At 40.7% G+C, this 26894-nt stretch overlaps 2 protein-coding genes across 3 annotated transcripts; both read right to left on the reverse strand.

Annotated features, from left to right (window-relative positions):
• Positions 1-207: 207 nt before the first annotated feature.
• Positions 208-25566, reverse strand: LOC139150065 (cornifelin-like). Of its 2 annotated transcripts, none has more exons than XM_070722218.1 (5): positions 24831-25566; positions 5283-5374; positions 4462-4525; positions 2780-2919; positions 208-2314 (listed from the first exon to the last, which is right to left on the reverse strand). In XM_070722218.1, the coding sequence occupies exons 2-5, from the start codon at positions 5346-5348 to the stop codon at positions 2207-2209; spliced, it is 378 nt and encodes a 125-aa protein (XP_070578319.1). In that variant the 5' UTR covers positions 5349-5374; positions 24831-25566; the 3' UTR covers positions 208-2206. The 2 variants fall into 2 exon arrangements, with proteins under 2 accessions (XP_070578319.1, XP_070578320.1); XM_070722219.1 differs by lacking the exon at positions 24831-25566 and adding an exon at positions 22089-22250.
• On the reverse strand, positions 9971-12415 carry LOC139148808 (uncharacterized). The gene has a single exon (XM_070720238.1). The coding sequence runs from the start codon at positions 12413-12415 to the stop codon at positions 9971-9973; it is 2445 nt and encodes an 814-aa protein (XP_070576339.1).
• Positions 25567-26894: the final 1328 nt, after the last annotated feature.

Raw genomic sequence — 26894 nt, forward strand, 5'->3', positions numbered from 1 at the left:
CTCGATGCCATAAGCAGAGCGTTACAAACAAAAACCATGAAACGTAAGTAACGGGTATTATTAATTTGTACTTCGAGTAATTTTGGTTTTTGATTGTGTGTGTGTGTGTGTGTGTGTGTGTGATCATGTGACTGTGTGTGTGTGAGCATGTGATCACAAATACGTCTGAAATTCTGAGGCGTCATCACATATAATACATTACAAGAGTTTGGAAAAGAACAACTTTAATGATAAATTCCGGAGTTAAAATCTAAATTGTGACATGCCAGTACATCTGAGGACAGAGATGAAAAAAGTATTACTGCTGATGACATATTAAAAAAACAGACCAGACGCTCTCCGAGGTGACTATGGGAGATGAAGTTGAGTAAACACGTTATACTCTCCTGGACGCAAATGTGTTTTAACCCTTTCAGCCCCAGTTCCCTGTATACAGGTCCAACTTTACCATAGAAAACAATGGATTTGGGACACACCATGGTTGTGAAAGGGTTAAATTGCACGCGTGGCAAGTGAGAAGTCCTCTCCAAGCACGATAGCTTAACAATTAAACCGTACTCAGAACACGGTCATCGCTAAGTTGACGTGACTGCTGTCTGAAATACAAGCTGTCCTCCGCGTATACTAAATCAAACAAAAGTAAGTTTTCCCCCGTACATAAATAAGGCGTACGTTGAATGTACACAACTTGTACCCCCATCCAATGTTTACAAAATTCGGAGAAAACTTCTCGGTTGCCGCGTACGAAGAATTTTGACGAAATTGTGTCCACGATTTTATCCCTACAGATGACCAGCTGTAGTTTGAAAACTTCCACATGGTTGCTCTGGGAATAATTTTACAGTAGATCCAAAGTACTGAAAAAGATCCACGTTTGTCGTGTCGATCCCTATAAATATATCAATTCAAAACCTACACGTACATGTAACCTGCCGTGAAACGTCTCAAATCTGTGTACTAACGCCCTGACTCAGTTAAAAAGGGTATCATTCTAAATCTCTACATGGTAGCTACAGAATCATGCTGCACTGAACAACATTAGAAATGCATTGAACGCGCTTGGCACCAGTTGTATAAATTAACATTGGCATTCAAATAGTAGAAGACGAAAAATATAGTTTGTAGACTACTTCGCCATATGGTGTGCGACACTTGGAAAACAATAGAGAATCACTCGGAACTAGTACACTAATCATGTTATTATCTCAACCGAGTTCTGCCTGTCTAAAACATAAAGATGGGCATGAGGTAAGACGAAAGTGTGGCATGGTTCCGTTCATCGTATATGTGCTCACAAAAGTTTCTCATCTTTTTGCATATTCGAAGATCGAAGCCCAACAGATGCAGGATTGAAACCATAGGCTCTTGCGTTTGAGGTTTTACTATGGAGTTCTGGCTCTCTCCACTACAACAAAAGTATACCCATATCTTAAGCATGCCCTCGACGGAGCTCGAACTTTTTTAAATTCTCCGTTACACTTTCACGACGAACTGAACATCTCATTAAAGGCACTTTAGCAATTGATAAAGAGCGGTTACTTGTGCAAGCGTCCACCTTGCCTTTACCAGGGATGGACGGCTGTGCAGCTACAGGTAGAATTTTGTTGCAGATGGAGTAGGCTTTACCTTGTACAATGTTTCGACTAACACTTTAAATTGATACCCGAAAAAATCGGTTACAACTATCGCTACGTATATATAACCTGCGTGACATAAATATGAAAACATTGGCAATGATCTCTGTATATATTTCTAGACAAGATAGAAAACAATGGGATTGAAGGGGAAACAATTAATTTTCTTTTTAAAAAGGAGCAAAAAATTTGATTTAAAAACCATGCAGCGGGTCCAACAGGTCGATCTAACATAAAACACTACAAAATGGAAATTCTCAGTTTCCTACCATAGACAACTTTTAAGTCAAACCGAACGGGTTTTGTTTAATTAAAATACGTCTGAAATAGTTAAAGTTTGTATTTTAAAATTATTATTTTGTATCAGTTGTTTTGAAGAAAGCACCGGGTTAAGGGGAAGTTTCGTGAGCTTAAATCAAAAACTTGATACGCTGACATGGCCCTTTATTGATACAAACATATTTCAGTGTGACCTTCTTGATGCGCGGTCACGTGACCGTCGACAACAGAAACAAAAATATCCCTTCCTTACAGTACAACGAGTATTGATTCACTGTAGAGCCTTCTTAAGCCTAGGCTGTCACCTTGCCCTTTTCGATGTTGTCGAGTTCACGAGATATCTGACACGCAACACAAGGTCCACAGTACGTCGCGGCACAGCAGTCCTTCATAACGGAACCCTAGAGGGCGACAAACACAGTAAAGTGAGTGAGACCAATCGCGAAAATGACGAGACGCCAACTTCACCAAAGCGCAAGTGCAGATTCTACAAAGAGCAATGCAGGAAACAAAGGAGCTGGGAAGCGGTGTAGCGAAACCATCCTCCGAACCAAAAGTACGAATGGATTGAATTGGCACTAAAGTAATCAGAATTTTAAAACAGCGCCGGAAATTGAAGCAGACACAAAACTATCATACATTCAATGTATTTTTGTCTTTTTTCATTGTTTTTTATATTAATTTTTATTTATACTTTGGTCTGTCTCGTCCGATTTAAACGCCACGCGAACACACACTAACACAAACTCTCTCTCTCTCTCTCTCTCTCTCTCTCTCTCTCTCTCTCTCTCTCTCTCTCTCTCTCTCTCTCTCTCTCTCTCTCTCTCTCTCTCTCTGCCTCTGCTGCACGAACATAGTGTGCTTACCTCAACATGGTGCTGAGTTCTCACTTTTGTTCGCATAACGGTGAGTGCTCCAGGCACACAGAATGGTACACAGCAGTGTTCACCGAGACGGGTTGCAAGCTGGCACTGGAAACATGGGAAGCATATCCAGCCACACAGACCTTGGAGGAGCAGACAACACAAATATTACAGGTTCGAGGCTTTATATAATTTGAATGCAACATATGATGAATGGGCAAACATGCGTATATTATTTATATAACCGTCTACAAAATACGTACAACTCTGAGGTACAAAGGCGCCAGATACCCATACTTGAAAATGAGCGATGTTACAATGCTGATGAAAATGAGAAATGTTACAATATAGAGCACACTGTTGCATGTAACACAGCCGTATCTGCCGACGAGCGCCATCAGGCGGCGCCCTTGCACATAATTACTATAAATGGCAATCCGCTGAGGCTGTCGAGGGGTGAAATGTTTCACAACCGTCGAGTTTGTAATTACAAAATTACAATCAGTGTGAGGAAATACGTGATCGTTCAGTTGTTATGAAGTGCAGCAAAATTAGCACAGAAAATATCAAGAGAAGGTAGTTCTCAATTTGATACCTTTAAAAATATTGATGAAAAGCTTAATCCACCAGTCGGAAATCAAATATACACTGCTTGTGTCAGAGGTCAAATATATATGGTGTTACTATTAATATGCAAGGGGCGTATCTGGAAATCGATGGCCAAGGAGTTTTCATGCCTGTATTATTTTCCAACTGTCATTTAATATTTACCCAGGGAAATTGAATCGTTGTTATGTTTGTCTTGTTCTTATTTTACTGTTGTAATATGAGCTGGTAATCGAAATAAATCAATATATTATTTAACATTGCGACTGCCAGTACGACTGACGTACTGTTGCTCGGTATATTGAACGAAGGTGGGATGACTGGGACAATAAATGTTGTGACGTTTTAAGCCAAGACAGTGAAAGCGTAAGTTAGATTATGGTTTCAAGAAGATCAACTAAAGCCATATACAAATGAAATCCATATGATTGCACAAATTTTGCGGAAAGTTGACACAAAACCGAGTTGACCTGTAAATGATAGAGTCTGGCTTGAAAAGGATTTGTGTACTCACACATTCACACACTCACACAAATCACTACGCGGTAAAGTGAATAATGATATTACAGTTCTCGCCTTCCTTTAGGGTAGCCGGTGTTTCAACGATCGAATAAGCCCCCTTGCGGAATCTGTGGTATTTTTCCCTAGGAATTTTAGTTATAATTATAAACGCAATCCTTCACGAACGGGCAGCATCATACTTTATCACTCTGTGCCTCCGCAATTTGTGGTTTCTACCCTAACTGAAATATTTCATTTCAAATTTATCGCGTAAATTTACGGTTTTCTACAATACCCAATTTCCTTCTCAGGAACAATAAACTTTTTTTTTGTTTTCCGAGTCGATGGAGTGATAATGTCAGTAGCGATGTTCAGATAACACTCTAATGCTCTAGGGATTGGAATTAATTGCGTGCTTAATACTTCGTAAAAGACTGGTTGATGACCGGAGCAGACATACAGTGAAGACACCATTACCAACATGATCATACACGTATAATTACTTCCGCCGAATATTCCGGGCACACCTCTGCGCGTGTGCGGCATAGTAAGTGACGTCATAGGTGCTCAATACTCACATGATTTGCAATCTTCAAGACAGCCAAATAAACCGGTTGTCCATTCCCGCTCTTGAAACGTCACCTGTTTAGAAATTTTCAAGCAAAAAAGTGCATCAAAAAACTCGTTTCGTGAATAGATCAAAAAAACATACAGCGATGACGGGTGACAAAAAAGCATGAGCAACAGACCAACCAGAAACACCACCATTATAATCGTTGTTGAAAATCAAGCGTGGGAAGTCCTATTTTCGAAAGGTAAATAGCCATATTGTTCTCGGCGGAATGACCTGTCTACAGCTACTTTAGCAAAGAGCAAAGTGTGCATATCAGGCTGTACAAGAACAGCTGCAAATATACTGAAGTGAAATGATATTCTAAACATGGCACTTGAAACTTAGGCAACGACTGGTATCTCAGTGCTGAAAGGTCTGGTCGTAACCTGATATCACTGGAATGGAAGTAGATATATCCATAAATCAAAAACTGCTTTTCTGAAACATCGGCTGAAAAAAAACGCAAGTTCATGAAAAGGGATTTTCTATGAATGACGAATGGACATGATTTTGCACTCATATCGGAGTAAATACAAAAATATTCATGCAATAGACAGTCAATTCAAAAATAAAGTTGTGACCTCTACGGTTGCATTACTGTTTTGCATAACATTTTTTTAATCAGTGCACTTTTTGCAAGGGCCGACAAGTAAAAATATAAGGTAGACCCAACCGTGATACGTTTTAATTGCGCATTCCGCAACGGTCCATCATGCCGAGGGTGAACATGGTTTACATAAGTCATTCGAAATCCCCTCGTTGAATATTCTCTGAGAAATGTCTCACCGTGACGTGTTGAGTGGTGACGACGGCGGTCGATCCTGGTTGCGTGGTAACCACTTGTTGAGACATCCTGATTGGTCGAAGTGAGATCTTACCTGAAATGGACAACCAGTAACAACTGAAATGAATTGCACAGTACGGAGGGGTCTGCTATGTACCTCGCCTGCTGTGCATAGCATCTGACGACGGTAAAAGTGACAAATTGATACTCATAGCCAGGCGAATGATTTAGCATCACTTTTAACCTTTTTACCTCCGTGGTTTGGCCCAGCCCACTGTTAACAATGGTGATGGTGGACCTGTTCACAGGGAATTGGCATAACAGGTTAATTAGACACTTCTATACCTATTAGTAACTTAAATGCATCTGACTGAAGCAGATTTCAATGAACAATAACACAAACAACACAAAAAACATCCGACCATCGCCTTCATCATTGCTCATTAGTAATACTTACCACTTCTCAATCGACAGAATATTTTAATAAAAAATTCCGCTTGAAAATTGTCATTACAGGGCAAATGCCTCTTTTATTAAATCATAAGCGTTCGAAAACCTACTCTATTATCGGCCCTGTTTTTCATTACAACCATAATCAGTTGGATCAACATGCAAATTAGAATAATTTCACTAGGGAATTTTAATCACATGTCAGGTAATATAGGCTTCTTTGAAGGTGATACAATTATTGCCTTTAAAGAGCATACGGGTATTCAACCTGCTTTAACGTAAGAATTATGCCGAGGTCACGATTGCAGATACGGGCGTATTTTGCGCGCTGGTGGAGGAGGGGCGGGGGGGGGGGATGGAAAGTGATAGTACTCAACGAGTGATTGTATGCATTGATTTCATGAGCAGTATCTATGATGGAAAATGGCAGAAGAATCCTTTTTGTCCAAACCTTGGTACATTTAAAGCGCTACAAAATGGCACACAGAATAATAATCCATCTATTACTTCTAATGTCGGGTAGAAAAAAACAAAGGTCTGCTGATAACATTCAATTACTAATCATACCGCAAATATCATCAATATTAATGTCCCGGTAAATTTGATGAGCTTAGAAACCCGTAATTAACATTTTTCAGTTTTCGACCACTGCCGCGTGACGAGTTCATGTCATGATAATGTGTGACACGAATTTGCTAATTTATTCTAATAATAAAACCAGTCAACCATAGCCGGGAAAAAATATCACACCAACGCAGCTGTTTTCGATAAAAACGACGAGTGCCACTATTTTTTAAATAACTCGATGTGCACGCGGGGAAAGATATCTACCACCCTGCGTACATGCGAATCCTCTCGGCAAACACATCTACAATGCCACAAGGTCAGGCAAAGGTCGGGGTTGACATCACTTACTGTCACGTTTGCCGCCTTGGGTTCCCATCAAAATGTTTAGTGCATATAGCGACTACATCAAAACTTCGACGTAAAACACAAGATCGCAGGCAAGGTTTTATTTGCAGTAATTAATAACCCGATGAAAATTCAACGTCCCTTCCCCTCTCTCTCTCTTCCCCATCGTTTCCATTCAAACTACCCACCCTTGTTACAGAAAACAACGATTTCGCCAACATTTAGACGTGAAAACCTTTGTAACAAATTAAAGCTGACTGATACCACTTTAATCATAACTTCACCGTCCAAAGCGAAAGAGCATCTATTAAACGCAGGGGGAAGAGAAAATGGAAGGGGGGAGGGTCACGATGCAACCAAGGGTGTTGGGGCCTGAATATTCCAAAGTACTATAAGGGGGAACTTCCAACTTTTCACTCAATGCAAACCATATCGATAAATCACTCTGAACAGGGCAGAAAACACATCTTTCATAAACCAGTTTTCTGAAGATATCCTATGAAACAGCTGTGCTTGTAAACAGTGTAATGCTGACTGTCAAAGTGTGGTAATGAGGAAGGAGAGAGGAGTTGACTATCATGGAGGTACTAAAAAGGGATACAACGGGATATAAGAAAAAGATGTTCAGGCAAATAAATTAGTTTTAACAAATATGGCTAGTTTTATATTGATTATTTATAGATTTCATGGTAGACTCATATGTATAACATGCTGATATCACACTTCGAATCACCTTATTCAAAAGGATTAAATTACCGTCAAGTCTCTGACATTTACGCGAATTCACTAAGGAAAACAAACTGCTCATAGTTTGTGCTATAGACGACACTGTATGAAGTGACCTTCTTTGGTCAAATTCAGGAATCAAATTTCTGGAAGACAAATACATGTAACGTCTGATCACTATATTCTAGTTAAGTATATTCATATCAGTTTTCAAAGTTACATAAAAGCACAGATATAGATTTTTAACAGGTAAAATTGTTCATAGTTTGCACCACAGACAGCAATGTATGTTAATGACACTTTTGGGTGAAATCAAATCTCATGAACACAATTGCCCTCTTGATCATCATATTCTAGACAAGTGAAGTACATTCATATCAGTTTTCAAAGATACGTAAATGCACAGATATTGCTAGTTTTGTATCGGGAAAAAATGTTCATAGTTTGCGCCACAGACAACCATGTATGATAGTAAAATGACACTTTTTGGTGAAATTTCAAAATCAAATTTCTTGTTCACACATGCCAGCTTGTAATCACCATATCTTAGTGAAGTACATTCTTGTAAATTGTCAAACATATGTAAATGCGCAGATATATCTAGTTTTGTTTGAGGACAACACTGTTCATCGTTTGCACAATAGACTACCACTTAAAGTGAAATGACACTTTTAGGTGAAAATCAGTGATCAAATTTCTTGTATTACGTTTAAAATACAATATTTATAGCGGCTATTTCCACATGTGTGTATAGCTGTATAAGCTCCCGTTGTGTGTCTGTGTGGTTCATACATGCATCCATCCATACATATATCAAGCATGCATCCATTCATCCATCCATCCATCCATCCATCAATACATACATACATGCTTTTATCAGGTATACATAAATTACTTCAAATACAAAGTAATGAAATGTGTTACTTAAGTTTCATGCATCCTGCAATCCTCAGACAGAAATGAAAGGATTCCTAGCTCGACACTTTTATTTATGTGATTTGGTCGTGCCATTCTATTTACAGTCGGTGTCAAAATTTGATAAATAATATTTGTTTTGGTGGCGACATTTTGAAACCAACTCAGAGCGTTTGTTTAGCTGTGTAGATTTGTCAGCATTGATATATATATATATATATATATATGTGTATATATATATATATATGTGATATAACCGAGGTTACGTTGGTATTGACGGTTATGTGGTAGCGTGTCGGGGCCGGCAAGGCTAGTATTCCAATGATGAAGGGATGTAAAGACGACTGGAAACAGCGAGTACAATATAATCTAAGATGCTACTTAATTACACTAAGCTCTAAGCTACGTACATAGAGTGATGGTAAGCTGGAGACTGACTTGAGTACACGTGGGCCAAGAGAGATATACATGCCCTCATGAATAGTAATGACAGCTCATGAATAATAATCACATGACACTACGTCACATTCCTCCCTCCTTATTTTGATGGAGACAGGGAGTCTACATCACTAGTACGGTAAAATAATTCAGAAAATCAGCAAAAATCACAGTAAAATAATACAATGCTAATACTACTGAATCTAAAGGAAAGTACATGACAAAAAAAACTACTGACTAAGTCGGGTACAGCAACCTGGGCAAACACCATTACTATAAGGGTTGAAAATTCAACACGCATTTTCCAAAACAGTGTATATCAGGTCACTACAGCCCTTTCACTACATCATTCATGCACCTTCACACACTACCGTACATCCGAGCTCCACATTCGCGACAATGCGTCCGCGTTTGTATTTTCGCTGCCCTTCTTGTACTCAATCTTAAATTGATGCTCTTGCAGTATTAAACTCCATCGCAACAACCTACGATTTTTACTACACATTTTGTCTAACCAAACCAATGGATTGTGATCTGTTTGAACTGTAAACTCTCTCCCGTACAAGTAAGGATTCAAAGCTTCCACAGCCCAAACAATGGCTAAACACTCTCTTTCTATAGTTGGGTAATTTCTCTCCCTGGGGAGGAGTTTTCGGCTAATATACTGAACCGGATGTTCCTCTCCCTTGTCATCATACTGACAAAACCGCACCAATACATGGTCAGACGCGTCTGTCTGCACCACAAACGGCTTATTATAATCTGGAACCGCCAGAACTGGTGATGATGCTAAAGCATCTTTCAGCTTCTGGAAAGCATCTACACAGCTCTGAGTCCATTGAACATTGGCTGGGCTATTTTTACATGTCAGCTCAGTCAATGGGGTCGCAATGTCAGAGAAATTTGGGATAAACTTCCTGTAGTATCCTGCTAATCCTAAAAATGATCTGACATCCCGCTTTGTCACTGGTGTTGGATAATTGACAACAGCATTAACCTTATCTGCCATAGGTTTTATTTTTCCACTTCCAGCACCGTAACCAAAGAAAGAAACCTCACTGCCACCAAGATAGCACTTAGTTGGTCTAGCAGTTAGTTTACAACTACGCAACCTCTCAAATATGCTACGCAGGTGTTTAACATGATCTTCCCATGAATGATCATGTGGACCCAAGTCATCCATATATGCTTTTCTCTGGGCTGATTAAATGTCTTATCCATTAACCGCTGAAAAGTTGCTGGCGCATTTTCATCCCAAATGCATAACAGTAAACTCATACAGTCCAAAAGGAGTGATAAAGGCAGACTTCTCCCGAGCACGTTTGCTCAAGGGAATTTGCCAATATCCCTTTGTGAGATCGATCGTCGATATATAATTCGATCCGCCGATTTCCTCAATCAATTCATCTGGTCTAGGCATCGGATATGCGTCAGATACCGTGACCTTATTTAGACCTCTATAATCAACGCAGAATCGAACTCCGCCCTGTTTCTTCTTGACTAAAACGAGAGGCGAGGCATAGGGACTCTTTGATTCAGTGATAATTCCAGCTTTCAGCATTTTCTGCAGTTCCTCTTTAACTGTCTGTTTAGCTGCCTGCGGTAGACGATATAGTTTCTGACAAATTGGCGTTTCGTCAGTAGTTATCACATCATGTTCTACCTGATCAGTACAACCGGGCACGTCAGTTAAAACATCACTGTACTTTTGCAGTAAGCATAACAGTTCCGCACGCTGATCCGCAGTTACCGAATCCGCAATTACTACATCTCTCCAAGTCTCTGTGCTCTGATCCTCCGGTGAGTAGTACATAGAGTTTTCTATGTCCTTGTTGCACACAGCATCAACAGTGTCAACAAAATACACCGGTTTATTTCTTTCTTTCCATGCTCTCAGCATGTTGATATGATAAACCCGCTTTGGTTTTCTACGGCCACCTCGCTCAATTTCGTAATCAACGTTTGAGACTTTCCTCACCACAGTAAATGGTCCTTGCCACTGAGCACTCAACTTATGCGTGGAGGAAGGTAAGAGTACAAGTACTTTATCACCGTTCCTAAAAGAACGTTTCCTTGCTCCCCTATCGTACCACCGTTTTTGTCGTGCTTGGGCTTTTTCCATGTTCTTTTTGACAATTTTTCTCATGTCGGCAAGTCTTTCTCGCATCGTTATTACGTATTGCGCCAAGTTTTCCTCCTGTGAACTTTTCTCAGTCCACTGATCCTTGATCACAGCGAGTGGTCCTCTTATACTTCGACCATACATTAGCTCGAAAGGTGAGAAACCAGTACTTGCTTGCGGTACTTCTCTATACGCAAAAAGAAGGTACGGCAAATATCGGTCCCACTCCTTCGGGTCTTCCGCTACGAAACGTTGCAACATGGCCTTGAGCGTTCCGTTAAAACGTTCCGTTAATCCATTGCCTTGTGCGTGATATGGTGAAGTACGAATTTTTGAGATCTTCAACTTCGCACACATATCCGTCATAAGGCGTGACATGAAGTTTGTACCCTGATCTGTCAAAATTTCACCAGGTAGTCCCATCCGACTAAAAACTTCGATCAACGCTGTCGCAACAGTCTTGGCTTCCTGGTCTGGCATAGCCAAAGCCTCTGGATATCGAGTCGCATAATCCACGATGACTAAAATAAACTTATTTCCTCGTCGAGTTCTTTTCAACGGACCCACAATGTCCATTGCAATTAACTCAAACGGTATATTTATAATAGGCATCGAAATAAGAGGCGCTTTCTCAGACGCTCTCCGTCTTGCAGATTTTTGACATGGACTACAAGTCCTGCAGTATTCTGCAACATCCTTAAAAATACCGGGCCAATAATAGTATTGTAGCAGCCTTTGTTTAGTCTTTTCAATGCCAAGGTGTCCTGACAGAGGTATGTCATGCGACACTCTTAACAATGCATTGCGACATTCCGCCGGTACTACAATTTGTCTAACTTCACGCACCTTATGTGAAGAAATCCACTTACGATACAATAATTTCTCGTGCCAGAAAAATCCGGTTTGATTTTCCGACAATTGATTTGCATCTGCATGTTCTCGCACCTTTGCAAGAGTAAGATCGGCCGATTGAAGTTCTCTTAACTTATCCCGATCTAATCTTAATATTTCAGCATATTCCTGCTGACATTTTAATCCAGTGGAAATATTCTTGGACACTTTTGAAGTGACGTCATCACTTTCCTCGTCATCACTGATGTCACTCAGATCTGATAAAGTCTCATCAAACGGCTCGTCAAGGGCTGATGCATCATGGGAGGTATCATTACACTCACTCTCACTGTTTACATCATCTGCTTTCCAATCGTTTAAATTGTCCTCATCAAACAATCTAGAGATACCCAGTGAATCATCGTGTTCGTCACGTGACCCCTTTACCTCTTGGATTTCATTGACCTCGTCAATGTGTTTTGAAGCACTGTTACTTTCATCAGATGATTCTACTTCCTCATCGAAGTCATCATCACTTTCTTCTGCTTCACTGAGAGTCGGCAATTCCTCAACAGGTATTGCTCTCACGCCAGACGCCAATTCATTTTGCTTAATTATAGCCTCGCGCTCGTCCTGCGCTTTCTTTTGACGTCTTGTGACCACTAACGCACGGCGATCCTGCAAGGCAAGCGCGTCCTCACCTAACAGAACGTCCTTAGGTATACCTTTCCATACCCCCATACGTAAAGGTCCAGTGAAAATTTCACTTTCGATGTGGGCTTTGACAACAGGCGCCTCGTGCACTGTTTCGTCTGCAAAACTAATATTGCAAGTCTCTCCAGGCAAATAGTTAGATTGTTGTACGACCTCTGGCTTTACCAAAGTTTGACAACAACCTGTGTCCCTCTGTATACTCACTGGTTTACCGTCTAAACACCCAATGTAAGTATTTCTCCCAAGTAGATAATCGTTACCAAATTCAGCCCAAATATCATAGCCTTTGTCATCCTGACTTTTGACATGGCCAACGACCTTTGTCTTTGCTGAACCTGCATTTTTATCAGACTTTTGTTCGGGACAATTTCTTGCCAAATGACCAGTTTTCCCACAAGTGTAACACGCAGCTGAGGGCTTTGACTTCTCACCACTCTGGGATGAGTTATCAAACTTCTTTCCCTCACCCTTTTGCTGCTTGTTCTTATTGTTAAAACTTTTGAAACCCCGCTTCCGCTCAGTCTGATCGCTAGCAGCGCCAGAATGTGCAGATTTATAAGTCAGTTTAAGTCTCACCAAGTTTTACCAACTCCTTATAGTTTTCAGGATCTCTTTCCTTCAAATATGTTTGCATTTGCTTGGGCACGCTTCAACTAATTGCTCCATTATAAATAGTTCACGTACCCGTTCATATTTTTCTTCACCACTTAAAGACGGAACCCCACTTGTTTCCATCCAGCGGTCAAAAGTATCGGCAACAATATCACCCCACATACAGAATGTCTCTTCATCTGTATGTTTGCAAGCTCTGAATTTAACTCTGTATGACTCTCTGGTGAGCTCATACTTCCTAAGTATAGCAACTTTGACCTTATCATAATCTAGGGCATCGTCTTCTCTCAACCTAGAATATGCCTCCTGGGCCTTACCTACAAGAGTCGGAGCTAATTTCTTTGGCCAAATCTTCTTAGGCCAACTGTACGTTCGAGCTAGCCTCTCGAATGTACGCAAATGTGTGTCCACACTGTCACCTTCCTTGAACTGAGGGAGTTTAGTGTCTTTAAAGTACTCACGGGTTAAGCTTTGTTCCAACCAGGTTTCAATATATATATATATATATATATATATATATATATATATATAATATATATATATATATATATATATATATATATATATATATATATATATATATATATATATAGATAGATAGATAGATAGATAGATAGATAGATAGATAGATAGATAGATAGATAGATAGATAGATAGATAGATAGATAGATAGATATGTATGTATATATCATGTATGATTCAGATAGAAATACACACATCATGACAGTAGGAGATGATGGGATAAGTCGACTCTAAAAATTTTCATGTTGGCAGCAGGGGGGGGGGGGCAAAATTAATATTTTCTTGCCACCAGAGGGAGCTCTGAAAATGTTTGCTACCGTCGTGGGGGGGGGGGGGGACGAAAAAGCCGGTGAAATATTTTCTCCTCCGCCCCCTGTCGTTAGTTATGCTCGTTCCCCAATCTCAACGGTGCCTTTAAATCCTGCATTATTGCGTTTTCATGATTAAGGCGCAATTATTTTCCTTAACTGTTAATGCTAATGAGAGAGACGCGTTATAACAGCGCTATGCCCCGTTTTCGACACTGGAAATTTTCTCATCGAATTTACACATCGGGAGATACTATCAGATGTCCTTATCGAAAGGCGCATGTGTATCTCGACTTCCTCTAGGCTAATAGAACATTTCAAACAACAAACAAGTCTTGTTATTACTGTATCAGCCATTTCAGACGCGCCAGTAATGAACAATCATTGTTTAAATAAGGGAGAAGCCTTGGGAAGAGAACCCGCTCTCTTTGCTTTCCACTGGTAGATCAGCGAAAAGGTGAAAGTGCATGGATTGAACATGCGCATGCTCCACTTGAAGTTGCTGTTGGATACCCTCGTCTATGTGGAAATTGGCGCAAAAATATACTTTAGTCGTTTAATGTTTAAACATCGTTTAATGCATACGTCTCTAACGTAATATCACAACTCTTACGTAATATCACAAACATGCAGAATTCAAGGCGAACCAATGAGCAAAAAATGCGCCATCTGGCAAAATTTACAAAATCCCATTATTTTGAACATTGTGTTTTAATCTTTATCAAGATTCGATGGAACAATAGTTATACTGGAACAGATGGCGTGGAAATCCCGATGACATTGCGCGAGAATTGCATTAGGCCTAGCCCAGTTAGCCTGGAGTCCAATGACGTATTCAACAGCGGTCGAACGGCATTACACCAATTCCCTTACATGTAACTCTAGATCTTTCATGACCTTTACATTGTAGTGACGATGAAGTCTTGTAACACATAAATTGTTTTCGGGATTATCCGAAAGGAGATGCATCCTCTCAGTAGAGCTTAGTTTTTAAAAATTAACCGAAAGCTCTTTGCTTTGAACAACTTGTATCCTCCGTCGCATTCGGATACGCAAACGTTGACCGGATTTTGAAGCTAATACTAGTGTGTTCTATCGCAAACTTTCAATTCTGATAGCTTCAAGGTGTTTCAAAGGGCATTTCCTGACATAGACTGAGTCCAACTTACAACAGTTAACTTGTTCTGCATCGGCTGGATTTGTTTCGAAAATACAAAACAATCGACATATATTTCGACAGAGAAACCGGTGCCCGCGGTACTGTGTTCTGCGCCTCAACGGGCACGCGATGCAAACCTCGGACATCGCTGACACTCGCCAATCATAAATTCAGATTGGATGTTAGAGAAATTCAACACGACGACGATTATGTGATTCAATGAATATGAATCATGTATCGATGTGAATACGGCTTTTTAATGACCGAATTAGAGGTTTTACTTCGTTATGACCTGTGCGCTCTTCCATTATTAATCATCGTGATAAACACTGATGATAGACTTATGATTTGTGTTGCCGTCAATTACTTTTTCTCTCTAACAAGGCCTCCCTTTCAAGGTATGCATTGAAATGATGGATCATGCACATTATATTATAACATATCACATATCATCTATTATATCATATCAGTATATTGATGGTGCAAATGCTGCGATCTGATTGGTCGAGAAATGATAATAACCGTGCTATGTTCGCAATATACCACGGTTGGAACAGGCACGAACTCTCAACCAGAGATCTAGAAAAATTCCCTTTTTGACGTTTCACGCCAGAATTTCGATTTACAGCAATAAGCCACCTCAGCAACATGAATACCACTCGATTTTGACCAGTCCACTCCATATAAAGTATGCACTCACCATCGCTCGTGCACATGTGTCGTAAACTGGTCAAAATCTCGTGGTATATACCGTTGCTGGATGTGGTTTGTTGCTTAAATATGCAATACAAATTGATAGTATATGTCTACATTTGCGACGATTTTTGTACAATATATATTATATATTGATTGTATACAATCGATTAGGTTAAAGCTATATTAAGTGCAATAGTAACAAATGCTGGCACTTATAAATGGCATGAGAACTTACAAGTAAAGTCTGCCTGTTTCACAACAATGATTCTAAAAGTATGTTCTAGGTTTGGCAGCACAACGGTGCACGATTGCGCATACATTATCTTCAGGTGCACACCGGAAAAACAAATAACACAAAACAAAGAAATCATGCGAACACGAGTTTTTGAAGCAATGTTTTCACTCGCCCATTGTGTTGTCATGGAAACACGCCTGTGGAGGCTGTTCGGATGAGCTGGCAATAATAAGTACTATTGCTTTCCATTGTAAAAATTAGTTTCAGTGTGAAATGTACATGTTGACTATAAGTGTGCGTTCATTGCAATGACACCAACTGACGCAACTTAATGTTAGCGTTGCTGAAGTATTTGCGCATTATCTCGCTGGGGCATGTTACAGTGACATGCGATCCACATATTCAGGGAAAAAAACGAACCTGGCAAAAGCACACATTAGTCGACTCGATTCTTCGCTGAAATTGTCACCTTCTCTCCCGGTTTTCTAATCTGGCGAATCCTGATTACCTTTTAAACTTTTTTTGTCACACGTCACGTTCACATGTAGCCTTATCGACTGTCGTACGCCCATAATGCATATCACAGACTGCGAGGAAAACGATTGGATCATTGAAATAAATCTTTAATGGGGTTTCCTCTTGTCGATTTTTTCTGCTTTCGAGATAAGAAAGCCTTGTTTCGAATGATAAGACTTCGCTGAACACAATTTGAACCTTTTGTGGAGATTGTTTGGCAGTAAAAGAAGGAAATATATAATGCTCAGTTGAACAAACCTAAATTAGGACACCCCTTAAAGCTACATATCACATGCGAAAGCTGTTGGACAAGCGGTATCAGACAAGAGGATGCATATGATTTCATCCAAATTGATAAAAAATAGCCCCCAAAATATTTGACACCCTCATTTCGTTAACATTTCAACAAAATGTGGGACCGTAAGGTCATCCCCACTAAGCACCTGCAAACCAAATATTAACAATTTTTAACATTTTCTGACTGAGGTTTTCAGAGAAACGTACAATGTTGACGGTAGACGAATGACGTCGGACAGCTAAACTATCTAATAAGCTTTGCGCAGCTGTCAGTGGAGCCAAAAATCAGGCGGGGTATACGGCATTTAACATTCTCTCGGTGAGCTGTTTTTATGTCTATTATAAATATAGAGTCCATGAAGATTCTAATTTCAATACTGAGAATTAGATTATCGGTGACCGTTTTAATCTGTACCTGTAATTATTAGTTTCAGATGATATTTTATAACAAGCTCATTTACATATCAAACCGAACAGCGCACGGCAATGGAAAAATGGTAATTTTTACAGCCCTGGTACAGGTTTTGCGGACTGTGGTTGTACGGCGGAAGGGCCAGAGAGTCCGTACCCCTTGGGCCTACAGGTTTTATCATGTACCTTACAGAATGACAAATACCTAGTTAACAATTTTGGGCAAGCTTTTGAGATAGCATTACTTGTGATATTAAAGCATTTATCGCCATTTTTGTAAATATTTCTGAAAAGGCGATGGCTGCATCCCGTCGCATATTGATATGATACATATAATGACGTCATTTGTTTACCTGTGAAACTCGTAAAGCAACGTACCCTCTGTATACCAATTAAGACTGACACGTAAATCGAAGAGTAAGAAGAAGGACAAGAAGTAAATTATCGTAAATTACATTACACAGGCAGTGAGATGCTATTATCGGACTGAAAAAAGTTCAACAGAAAGAAATATTATGCCTGTAGGTACAGCTTGTATTTGTTTTGCGACGAAATGACATGGTACTTGAGTTGAAACTGAGCATAGGGGCAGGGTAAATGTCCGCCCCAGGGGTCGGGCGGGGGATAGGGGTGCCTTGTCTCAGCCCAGTTTTCTTTCTTTGTTTATGTTATTTCAATACGTCGGAGTATGATACTGCCAATAAAGATTTATACTACCAATCTAAAGTTTCTTCGTCATATCTTGAAAGGAACTCGTTTTTTAAAGATTTCATTTTTTTTCCTTCACTGCATACCCAGTGTCATGCATTTGTCCTGTGTTTTCCGTTGTTTTATCATGCATGTGATTGCCTAATGATCCAAAGCAGGCGAGTGTAAGTTACCAATTAGTGGATGTGTAATCTGCACTATTTTGGTGTTTTCGTTGTTGACTTTGTCAAAGTTAATCCGGTGACAATCTCGTGACAGCGTCCGCAGTTTAGTAACTTACCCTTGCTTACTTTGGTGCATTAGGCAATCAAACGCGTTCGATAATAGATGCAACATAGTGAAAAAGAATCTTTACAAAATCAGTGCTAAGATAAGGCTAGGACAACAAAGGTTTTTAGTTATTGGCAATATCATAGTCTAGCGTGATTTAAAGTAATATAGCGACAAGAACCGGTGCCAGGACCAAGGCACCCAAAGCCCCGCTCCCACCCTCGGGACAGACAAATACGCTACTCCAATAAACTTGGCGTCGGGCGGTAACGGCTTAGCTCATCATCGCATGATCGCACTCAATCTGATTTTTATTCAGTTCACTTTCAATTTTTTCAATAAAAAAATCCCAGCCATCATCAATAAAGAGCTTATTTAACACTGGATTGCGATAGAAATATCACCCATATGATATTATTACATAAAGGTGAGGGCGTTTTTCCCATGAACGTGTCTCGAGGTATTATGATAACGTCAAGAATAGCTCGAGAAGACGAAAAATACGAGTTACGATTTACTTTACAGTTTGTAAAAAATTACTGCATCGCACTACCGCGGCATTTCTCGGAAAGAACGCTCGGCAAATTATAGGTTTTCAATTATCGTATTTTTTTATGTTTTTAGACTTTGGAGTTATGTCAAATTAAACTTCCGGACGTAGCATCGTCGTAAACCACGTGTCTCTTTACGGCAACAGCTCAGCGCTACCCGTCAAGAGATTTGATTTTTGCGTAGGTCAGCGGAGCGAAAATTATTGCTCTGGCTCGCGAGAATGGGACGTAGTGGAACTTCCAAACGCAGTAAATGCGTTGGTGAGAGAAATGTGTATCTGTATAGCTTTGTAAGCATGTTTGAAGGTGGCTTAAATATAAACTAGTGTGACTTTGAAAATACACAACAGACGCATCATTAAAATACATTTTTGTCACCATAAGATTCTATTGGTAACTCATTTTAAATTAGCTCAGTAGTGACAAACATCTGTGATATCCATAGTCTCATAGCGAATGCCCATTTTCAATGAATTAATACTCCTAGAAGTACATAGGAGTTTTGGAAAACGGATATGCTTGCCGAATTTTCGTAGGCTTTTGTAAATTGAAAAGAGTCCCTTTTGACAAAATAGGGAAAACCAGAGGAAGTACTACAAACCTTACAATAGCAAGCCCTGCTAAGCTGAGTATTAGGTCGGCATTAACCCATTTCAATTTTGACGTTTGGAAAGAACGACACGTTTTCAATGGTGTGCTTTCAATCCAAACACACCAGCACGCAAGCTGGTGCAGATGGAAGTTTGCTTGCGCTGGCATTTTAAAAATAATTAGATAGCGTCAGAGCCTTTTGAAGGGGCTTGTCAATATAAGTGAAAGTAGATGCTACCTTTCACAGTGAAATGGCATGCAAAACGCCTTCCTTCCGATATTATTATCTTTCTTGTAGCTCACAGGTCCTTCAAATTATGGCATATTGGAATACGTGTATTATGATTACAATATGTTGTGATATGATATTGGATGGTCATTACTAATACTTGTGAAATTAACTTTTGCTTCAGCTTATTGGTTGTAACTTTGTTTTCTATCATGATAGACACGTGGTGGTGATTTTGTCCATGTTTTTAAAACTCATTATGTTGAGTTTTCAGTGAGTTTGTATATGTCTCTTTCTAACGCACAGTGACTGCCAACTGACAAACATTCCCTTTAGAGACCATCATAGCGTAATGAGATAAGTTTGATTGATTGTCGAGGCGTGTGATCACGACGGTATATGGGGTCAGAGTGGTCATAGCAGATACCATATGCAAGACGAGTTGCCATAGATACGAGACAGAAAAGTTCCTCTGGTCAAAGTCCCCCCCGTCTCCATACTCTCAGTTTTATGTATTCCGTCACTCGAACCGCATATTAAATTGATTTTTAAACATTTACAAAATTGTAAGGGAGTCTTAAGCGATCAAGTGTTTTATCCAAAGTTACTCTTGCAAGGGGCAGCTGTCTCGGCGAGGTCATTGTACATTATATTTACCACGAAGGCACTTGGCACTGTGCAATACGGAATCCAAACAATTCCAACATGTCGATAGCTATTAAACTCAGAGGCTCAAGCCGTCACTGTGTGTATAAATCCCTCTCTACTTTCCTCCCAATTTATAATACAGTCCGCTGGATATGGTATCGTGTATTTCTATTCCTACGAAGAATCACGCCAGCTTCTGGAATTGTCTAACACTCATGTACCAAACATGAAAATGTCCTTTAAGTTTGAAAATACTGTCGCTATACTGGTTCTGACCCCAGTCGTTTGGCTTTTCTCGACAACGGTAACTGGATGGACTGCCGGGCTATCGTACTCACTCCATGATATATATGCAAAAGCCTTCCACAGTGCCAGAGTGTATTGCGACAGTCTGCTGAAGTTTTTTCCTTTAATTACTCTGTTTTGATATTTATATGCCCACAGATTTTGGGACACGTCTGGTTTCTGGTGTAAACACTGTTTATATGATCCGCAATCCTAAAACACCGGTTAGCGTGACGTCAGACTCGAACGCTGACGAGTCTCAGTTGATGCCGAGTGGAAATTTTTACATGTATAACTGCATAATTTAACGCAAGCGGTGGCTACCGACCCACAAAAATAATAGATAGCCACAGCGTGTGTTATATAAGCAACTTCTACATTAAAGCACTTATTTCACTGTCACTGTTTTCCATGAAATGCACGACTGATTTGCTGAGGCAGATCACTCGTCTTTCAAATGAGAATAAAAACATTGTCCAAAGATCTCTGAATTATAAATCGTAACGTCAAAGTTGGTACCATGGTGCTGCATTTCGCTCGTCAAAATTGCTGCAAAACACACATCGGATTCCACGCTGTGTCAATTACAGGCCCGTTTAACCGTGGTAATGCTATTATTAAAAATGCTTGAAATTAATTATTCAGACTTCGATAAAATGCTGGTTTACGCCTGACTGATAAGCCGATGGATTTGGCCTGTCATGCGGCGTGTGGGCCATTCGACACGACAAACTACAGTAGACACTGCACAGAAACTGCGATCTAAAAAAATTCTGCGGTTATTCTGCATTTGACATGACATTTTTTTACTACGTGTCTAGGGTTGCTTTTACGTAAGTGCCTCTCCAGAAGCAAGTCTGCTATAGGATTCCTCGGTGGCCAGACACGAACTCCAACATATTTGCCACTGTGACTGTTTTTAGAAGCTCAGCGGGTGAACGCCAGGGTCGCATTTTCCATCCTAGACTTTTACAATCCAGTACCACGACGCCCTTATCAATCATTCGACACTTTTTTTAATTGCTCTGTATGTTTCTGGATACTGTGCCTTTCGCAAAACATTGAGGAAGGCACAGTGTTGCAAATGGCGAGACAAATATTATGTACAGACTGCTCGGCTTGTTGTGGGTAACCGCAGGTCATTGCTTCGCGTATCCCGTTATCGCCACGCTCACAGTAAACCGCACATAAAACACTGGGCGGCCCACCTCCGATGACAGTAGACAACCGCACTAGGTTTAGTTGACCTTGTTCGCATAGTTTACGCGAAAGATCCGCATCAAACCTAAACCAATCGCTTCGCATATTCCTGCAGTGATAAAACTTTTAGTCGCAATTTCCCGGGAGACGACAGCTAGTTCCCCCAGTGTCTTGTTATCGGAGAGTAAAATGTACACCACGTTCGATTGAATACGATAGTGAGAAAGCGCTGTTCAAATTGATCATTCTTCCCCACAACCTGAAGTTTGCCAGTTTAACAACAATCATCCAAAACTTTGAGAGGATATCTACATAAACGTGTTTAGCGCAATGAACAATATCCATTTTGGACAAATACCCCGTTCGTCGACTCTCAACTTACAAACGAAATGGCACAGTTGATGAAGAAAATCGTCAAAAACTTTACATGTCTCGATTGACTTTAACAAAATGAAGCTTTACCTTGACCTGTCGGAGAGTTGCTTCTGAAAACAAAATTGCAGCGTTTTAGTGTCTTCTATGCTATGATCGCTGGTTACCTCCTAATGCGACCAGCTGTTGCTAAACTGAGCCCAATGTCTGACAATCGAAAGCACTGAGTGTCAATTTCAATAAAACCTGCCCCTAGATGGCGCCCGTGTGACCTTTATAGTAACCTTACTCTTCCACCTTTACATTATATTAAATGGTATTGCATGAGCGCCGTGCGGACGCTGTGACCGTTTCAATAAAGCCGTCCCCTACATTGACTTGTACGATGTAAGATGCTCGATTTACCTCAATGGGATGAAAAGGGGCGATTGGGTCTCTGGTGTTCATCAATGAGAATGCATTTTCCTATTCAAACATTCGATCTATGATAAAAACGACAAACTCATAATTCAATTTAAAACCAATTTAGCTTTGATGAACGAAGACAATAGCCTGTCACAATCAGTGATCTCATTAATCGATATCATGTTCGGATGGCAGGGAGTCACAAACCAAATTAGCAACGCAGGCAATTTTGTGAGAGTTGAAATCGTGTTCTACGTTGGAATGCGGCTTTTGCAAAACATACTAGTGTTTTTGTTGTGCCCTCAAAACGGCCGTAGCGTTTCTAAGTTTTGAAAACTCATGGCTGCGCTTTCAAAGCACGCTTGTTCGACAAAATAAATTATCCTCCGTTTATTTGGCATGTCCTACGACTTGGGCCTATGACGAATTCCATCAGACCATGGTTGCATGGGCCATCACATTCCTTGCTCTGTGCCTATACATAGAGACGCCTTCAAACTTGCCCACTGCTCTAACTTTCAGATGACGCTATGTTAACACGCTTTCATTCGGATGCCCAGGAGCTGCTTCTATAAATGCCTGCCTTTGCTTTCAACCAAGACTGGTTCGCCTTAATTTGCTTTCGACACGGAGCGGCTGCTATATAGTCACTGACGAACACACCAAATGCAATTATCCGTAAACGAAATATAGCTTGCCCACCAGCGTATCATCTGCCATCTATGTAGGTAGGACACACTAAATGCGAATATCCGATTCACATCGACGGCCATGAGTCATCATGAGTTCACCCCGCCCCCTCCGATCCCCTCCCCCCAGGACGTCCAGATTTATCCCAACAATTGAAGGATACTGCAAAACACAGTGTATGGACTTGTCACGAGGAAATGATCTTAATGGAAAACACTTTGAAAAACGAAACGATTTCATCTTTGGTATTAGTTTTGTTGACACCGCCTTTTTGGGGGATGTACTTCGATGGGTAATTGTGAAGCCTTAACAAAGAATATTAATTAGAGAACACATGCGGGCGACGACTCCGCCCCGTTCCTTCTGTGTAGTCGATTCAATATTTGCTCGTGCAACGAACTCTGAACAAGCTGATAAAAATAAGCGGAAGTTGACGGTCAAAGGGATAGATTATGATGCAAAGCTATAAAACAGACAACAAAGTAAAAAAATAAAACAAGCCAATGTCTGAATTTCAAGGGGCTCGCGTGCGTTGGTAGCCAGCTCATGCGTCTACGTGTATAGATTATGGTAGTTCAAAGGTATGCCATAGTGTTTACGCAACCCTAGATCAGAGTAAATTGATACGCTGCAATTTCGCACAACGTCAACTGTGGAATTCAGCTGCTCAACGATTAAACCATCCGCAGTCAAGATGAGGAATGTCGCGTCATCTTCATCAAGTGAAGCTGCTTTCCGGGGGTGGCAATCGAGGAAGAGCTTTTAAAATGCACTTTCGACCATCATGCCCCCGAAAACTGAGCGAAAAGATGGCCTACCGTGGGCAGTCACAACGTTTGTTGGGCGATGAATCTCGATAGACATTATAGTAAGCATATCATCAGTGTTAAAGATGCACTTCTTCATAAGAGATAACGCTAATTTCGTCAATAACCAATGAGAATCCAAGTCAGATTGATTTTTGACTCGGAGGAGGGCGCTTTCGTTCGGAGTGGGCGGCTCACCAAACATGTATTATGACCGTAAAGATATTTTGCTCGTGTCAGTGGTAATTTGAAGCACGCATGAGGCAATCGATATTTTAGGAAGACTCTTGCGTACATAGCTCCGACGAAAACATGATGTTATGTCGGTGAGATTCCACGCTGGAGATGTACTCGGAAAGGCGTGTCGGTCGCGGTTTGACCGCTCTCCTGGTGCGACGGAGGAGAGAGAGAGAGAGAGAAGTCATTACGGATAAATCTTCATCCGTCAACTAAAAGGATGATGCACTTTTTTGGCGGAGGCGAGGAAGAGTGTTTCTCAACTGACTAAGCGCAAATGGTCGCTCCTTCTCCCGGGGAGAGAAAGTGGTCTACTGGTCTCGCTACCCTGCTGTGGCTTACCCTACGGCCTCAGCATAACAACCGAATGGTTGTAATAACAAATTTGGGCGTTGGCCTTCCTGGCAGGTATACAGGACGCCAACTTTCACATGTATCGGGTTGACACGCTGTTGCATCCGTTCAACTGCTAAAAGCTTAAATATGCGGTCCCAACTGAGGCACTAGATCGCTAGTATGTTTTTAGGCGACGATAAAATATGAGGTACGAACTGAAAAGGACTGGCAATTTACAATTCACCAAACCAAACGGGACATCACCGAAAGTTAGGGCATTGGCCGCGCACCCTAATTTACGCGAGTAACGCCCTTCACACAACAAGAAAACTTCAAACTTTTCGATTTGTCTACTCACCTTAATCGCGGTCGAAATTGAGCAAAGATCTGAAAGACCTATTTCTCCGTCGTCGTAAACAGTCTAAAAAAGGCAGAGGAGAAAGATGAGATGGCACGTTGTTGTGTGTCCTTTGCGTCAGAGATAGCGTAGTTGTAAGTACTGAACAGTTTGCGCACTGTGAAGTCGGTCGGTGAATATTACAGAGGGGTACATTCTCCGATGGAGGGCTCTCCAGGTACACGTACTGAGGAGGACAAAGGGAGTCTTCAATATCGGACCGGATGAGCCACAGTAGCAAGACGTGCAATTAAAGTCTTGACTACATTTGCATTTACTTAAACATGCAGAAGAAAAGTAATTCCGGCATCAACGATGTGCAACAATAGTTTGCTACCCCCGCGATATAGTGTTGACGGTCCTGCGTTGACCTCCGCATCAACTCGTTCGGATAACTGATAAACATAGAGTGCAGAAGGAGCGACTCGTGCGTGCTGCCCACTTCAAGATGATGTAAAGGATTGAACTAGAATGCGTCCTTTTACCGACGAATCGAGGCTTCGAGTTGACCCGATGCAAAGTCAACATTTGCGACCTGCAAAACATCTTAGCAACGTTCTCAGATCATTGTGACGGGCCGTAAGAAACAACAAGTGAATTGGGAGAGTCCGTCGAAATTCCGATCATTCTTAGGTCGGATCATCTGCTGGAGCCCTCGATCGTCAGCTGCACGTAACGCGGACGATAAAGGAACTATCCTCGTCTGCATCATTAAGATTATGAATGTTGAATTCCGACACCCAGGAGTGACCTGTCTCTGTAATCGTAGATGACGCTTCATCAGAGGTTTCTTAGCGGTCATAAATTCTTCTTAAATATCATGATTTTATTGCATGGGCATCCAGGATTGATATGGGTGCCCCTTTGAAGCGCTGGGTTTAGCCAGGGTCAAATGCAGGGATATTCGAGGTTACATTCCTTTGGTGTACTAGCCCGTCTTTCTGTCTGTTAGTCTGTCTGTCTGTCTGTCTGTCTGTCTGTCTGTCTGTCTGTGTGTCTGTCTGTCTGTCTGTCTGTCTTCTAGGTTGGAGAGGGGAGTGAATCCTGTAGATGTAAATAGCTCGCCTTGTTACGTAGCGTTATACAGCCACTATTGAGAGAAATAAATGCACAAAATAATGTGATTTTTTGTGATAGTGACACATTTCCTGCCGTTTGTGCCACCTACAACTGCAGCAAGCGATGTTGAAAAATTCACACTTGATTTCCTTGAAAATGAAAATGATAAGTAAATAGCATAAATACACATAAGAACAAAATTGCAATCTTTCGTCTGACTTATCAATGACTTTGCTAAAACAGAGAGTCAATCCAAAAAATGCCATGGAAAATGTTATTTTACCCGTACCATGCTTCGACAGTAATTTACTCATACAATCTGGCAAAAAATGTAGTTTAAAGTGTAAACAAAATCTTGAAAAGAGACATGCTGTTCAAAGTATTACGGAAATGATAAAAATGCAGTCATGCCGTCCGTAAACACATTCGGCTCCGAGAGTTTCGTGAATTTGGCAATTTAGAGAGAGAGAGAGAGAGAGAGAGAGAGAGAGAGAGAGAGAGAGAGAGAGAGAGAGAGAGAGAGAGAGAGAGAGAGAGAGAGAGAGAGAGAGAGAGACAGACAGACAGACAGACAGACAGACAGACAGGTAGGTCATAAAGCATAAAGAAACATATAGAGGCTCGACTGGGAATAGCTCAAAGGCAGACGAGAAACAAAGGAAGAAAGCAAAATAATAGAACGGAAGAAGAAGGAAGAGATCGCATGTACAGAAGTAATCCATTTGTTTGAGCCACACATTCGTGTAAGCTAGTATTTCATGCAGATTTCCGTAACGAGACAGAAACTTAGTCGTCCGAGGAAAACACGCATTGTTCAAATCATTTTCTTTCGTGCACAGGATCAAATTCGAGGAATGTTTTGTCTCTCACGCAGACCCTAGGATAACCATTGCTTGCCGCCTATAACACATATAACGTCTAATGTAAAAAAAAACTGTTTTTATTTTATTTTATTTTACGTTTGGA

Source organism: Ptychodera flava, chromosome 14, assembly GCF_041260155.1.
Source record: "Ptychodera flava strain L36383 chromosome 14, AS_Pfla_20210202, whole genome shotgun sequence".
NCBI lineage: Eukaryota > Metazoa > Hemichordata > Enteropneusta > Ptychoderidae > Ptychodera > Ptychodera flava.

Excerpts from the sequence above, each read along its gene's own strand:
- LOC139148808 (XM_070720238.1), bottom strand. The coding sequence starts at position 12,415 with ATGGGGGTATGGAAAGGTATACCTAAGGACGTTCTGTTAGGTGAGGAC.
- LOC139150065 (XM_070722218.1), bottom strand. The coding sequence starts at position 5,348 with ATGTCTCAACAAGTGGTTACCACGCAACCAGGATCGACCGCCGTCGTC. Across the intron at positions 4,526-5,282 it reads TCACCACTCAACACGTCACG|GTGACGTTTCAAGAGCGGGA; the intron begins GTGAGACATTTC and ends ATTTCTAAACAG. Across the intron at positions 2,920-4,461 it reads TCTTGAAGATTGCAAATCAT|GTCTGTGTGGCTGGATATGC; the intron begins GTGAGTATTGAG and ends TGCTCCTCCAAG.